At 48.9% G+C, this 2,544-nt stretch overlaps 2 protein-coding genes across 2 annotated transcripts in view; one reads left to right on the forward strand and one right to left on the reverse strand.

Annotated features, from left to right (window-relative positions):
- Positions 1-50: 50 nt before the first annotated feature.
- On the forward strand, positions 51-1,113 carry PPTG_09790 (hypothetical protein; the record flags this gene model as incomplete). Its single annotated transcript, XM_008905578.1, has 2 exons — positions 51-1,022; positions 1,090-1,113. 2 exons carry the CDS (start codon positions 51-53, stop codon positions 1,111-1,113), a joined length of 996 nt encoding a protein of 331 aa, XP_008903826.1.
- An 817-nt stretch (positions 1,114-1,930) lies between these two features.
- Positions 1,931-2,544, reverse strand: part of PPTG_22683 (hypothetical protein) — a 3,571-nt gene continuing 2,957 nt past the window's right edge. The window contains exon 2 of the mRNA XM_008905804.1: positions 1,931-2,530. Within this exon, the coding sequence (XP_008904052.1) occupies positions 2,048-2,530 (483 nt within the window). The 3' untranslated portion in view covers positions 1,931-2,047. The remainder of the gene's footprint in view (positions 2,531-2,544) is intronic.

The raw sequence follows: 2,544 nt of genomic DNA on the forward strand, positions 1-2,544 counted from the left end.
AGTCTGCCACCCAAACGATCGTATCCCAACTGGATCTAACGTTTGCAGACATGACAGAGCGACGGAAAGCCGACGTGAAGGCCGAGGAAGACGCCGCTGCTGCGGCGAAAGAAGCGGAGAAGAAAGAGAAAGGAGCTGCGGAAGAAAAGAAGAAGGCCGAAGAGAAAGAGACAAAGGAGCGTGAAATGGAGATACTCCGGTTAATACCTATGCGTGGTAAACTACTAACGTGTTCAGCTGACATTGAAAATGTACTACAACAGCTCGAAAGAGTAGACATATCAACTCAACGTGAATCTACAGTGGAAGCAGAGATCAAAACATTACGAAGCCTCACCGAGCGCAAAATTCAAGAGATCGAAGCAAAACTGTCAATAGCGTCATTCAAGGAGGAAAAAGACGACACAAATGTTGATATTTCGTGGCGAAATGTTGATTGGGTCCAAAACAACCTCAATATCGATCTTATAACTTCGGAAAGGCAAGACAGTGGCAAGCCTCCTGAGGAAGCCGAAGATAACGCAATTGGCGTGGCGCCAGTAGAGAATAGAGATTCTTTCGAGGAAGTAGTTCAGCGACAAGTTGTAGAGAAGCTGGATCTTACTATGCTCAAACTTAGACACGTTCTAGCTATTGATACGAAGGAAACTGCCGAGGTGAAGGAGACACAACAACGAGAACAAGAAGAGCTAGAGCGGAAGCAACTGCACCAGCAAATTGAAAATGAGCGAGCGCAGCGTGAAAAGGAAGATGCAGAGACTGCAAGGCGACGAGTGATGGGTCTTACGTCCATTGACGATGTGGAAGGTTGGATCGATGAGGGACGAAGTCTCCATGATCAACTCTGGCACAACCAGTCTTTGAACCGCTTGGTGGCATCTATGGAGCAACGTATGGGGGTGGAGAATTGTGGGAATCCTCACTTCAGCAGTGTAGCACAAAATCAAAACGTGGACGAATTTGATCGTCTAGCAAGCGCACCGAAAGCTCAAGAACCACATAAGCATCTCCACGAAAGAGAGGTTAGCGAGGGCGCCTATTGTACACAGGATAAAAGTTATGGGAAGATACCAGAGCGGTGTCGGATAGGGACCAAGAGAACGCAAGAGCTAAATAGAAAACGGTGGATAAAAGTAACGAGCAGCTACAGTGGCAATGAAGTCGAGGCCGATAACGAAAGTAGTGGATCTGAGAGTGACGGACAACTGCCAAGTAGCCGTGACCATCGGCAATTATCTCCACGTGGTTTTATCATAAACTCTCGCAAGAGGAACGAACGGGATTATCGTGTTGATAAAAATCCCAACAGAAGAATTGGGCGAACGATGATACAAAGAAGACACAAGCGAGATGTTAGCAGCTTTCAACATGAAGTGGCCCAAACAATTCAAGCGCTGCAGGCGGAGAGGCGACACAAGACAACATGGATCAGAAGTCGCCTTTGCAGCCCATCGCGTCCAGCTTTCTAAGCACTCAATATGCAGTGTTCACGCTCTGTGTGTCGAACGTATACAAGACGAGTGTCCTTTTTTTTACTAAGCTAGGTAAAGTATCGGCCATACACAGATGCCGTCTCGCAGCAAAAACATGTATTTCTTGTATCATAAGGTGGTCAATTTCACCTTGCGTTTTCGTTGGGTCTATATTTCGCAGTAATTTAAGCTTTCATCACTCGGTCAGCTGTAACCATTTTCTGCCCACGGCAAAGTGAGTACAACCGTAGATGCACTTGGTTCGAGGCATGCCCCTACACCACGGGAGCGTCATTCATACCAACACTGCCACTTAAAATGCTGCATGCTTTCCTCATTCTACAACGTATGGGCCTCCATGAAGACCAAAGAGAGGCAGTTTGCCAGGCATTCCTCCAACATCTTACTACGTAGTAAAAAGGGAAAAGCGTAAATGGCACGACATAGCTCGACGGCAATCAAGCGTACCAAGTTTGTAATATTCTCGTGTGAATCTGATGGGTAATTTCGATTAATAAAACAAGGGGAATATGAATACGGAGTCACCAGCTGAATTCACAGTGTATTCACTTAGCTTAGGCGATGAAGGACTCGTACTTGGCGGGGTTCCAGTCCGGGAAGAACTTGGCCACGCTCTCCTGTACCTCCTGCTCCGTGCCGGCCACACCACGACCTTCCTCGAAGAGGGTCGTGAGGAAGGCCGCAAAGTCCGTGTCGAACTTCTTCTTGTTCTCCTCGTAGTCGACGTGACGCACCTCGATCTTCTTGTTGAGCTTCTTCTCCACCAGGTCGCGGATCTGCAGAGGCGACAGACGCTCGGCCTCGAACGGGATCTTGGCACCTTCAAGCGCGCTCTTGGGGGCGGTGGACAGCACATGCGCCACGAAGCGACCCACGTCCGTACGCGCCGTGATGCTGAAGGCCGTCTCGCCCTTGCCCACCACGTTCATGTAACCTTCGTCGTAGTGGTAACCAAGGAAGAAGGGCAGGAACTCGGCAAAGAGACCCGTGTAGAAGATGGTGAAGGGGATCTGGTGCTGAGTGAGCAGGTCCTGCACCTCCTTCTTGGTCA

Source organism: Phytophthora parasitica (assembly GCF_000247585.1).
Source record: "Phytophthora parasitica INRA-310 unplaced genomic scaffold supercont2.21, whole genome shotgun sequence".
Classification (NCBI taxonomy): Eukaryota; Oomycota; class Peronosporomycetes; order Peronosporales; family Peronosporaceae; genus Phytophthora; species Phytophthora nicotianae.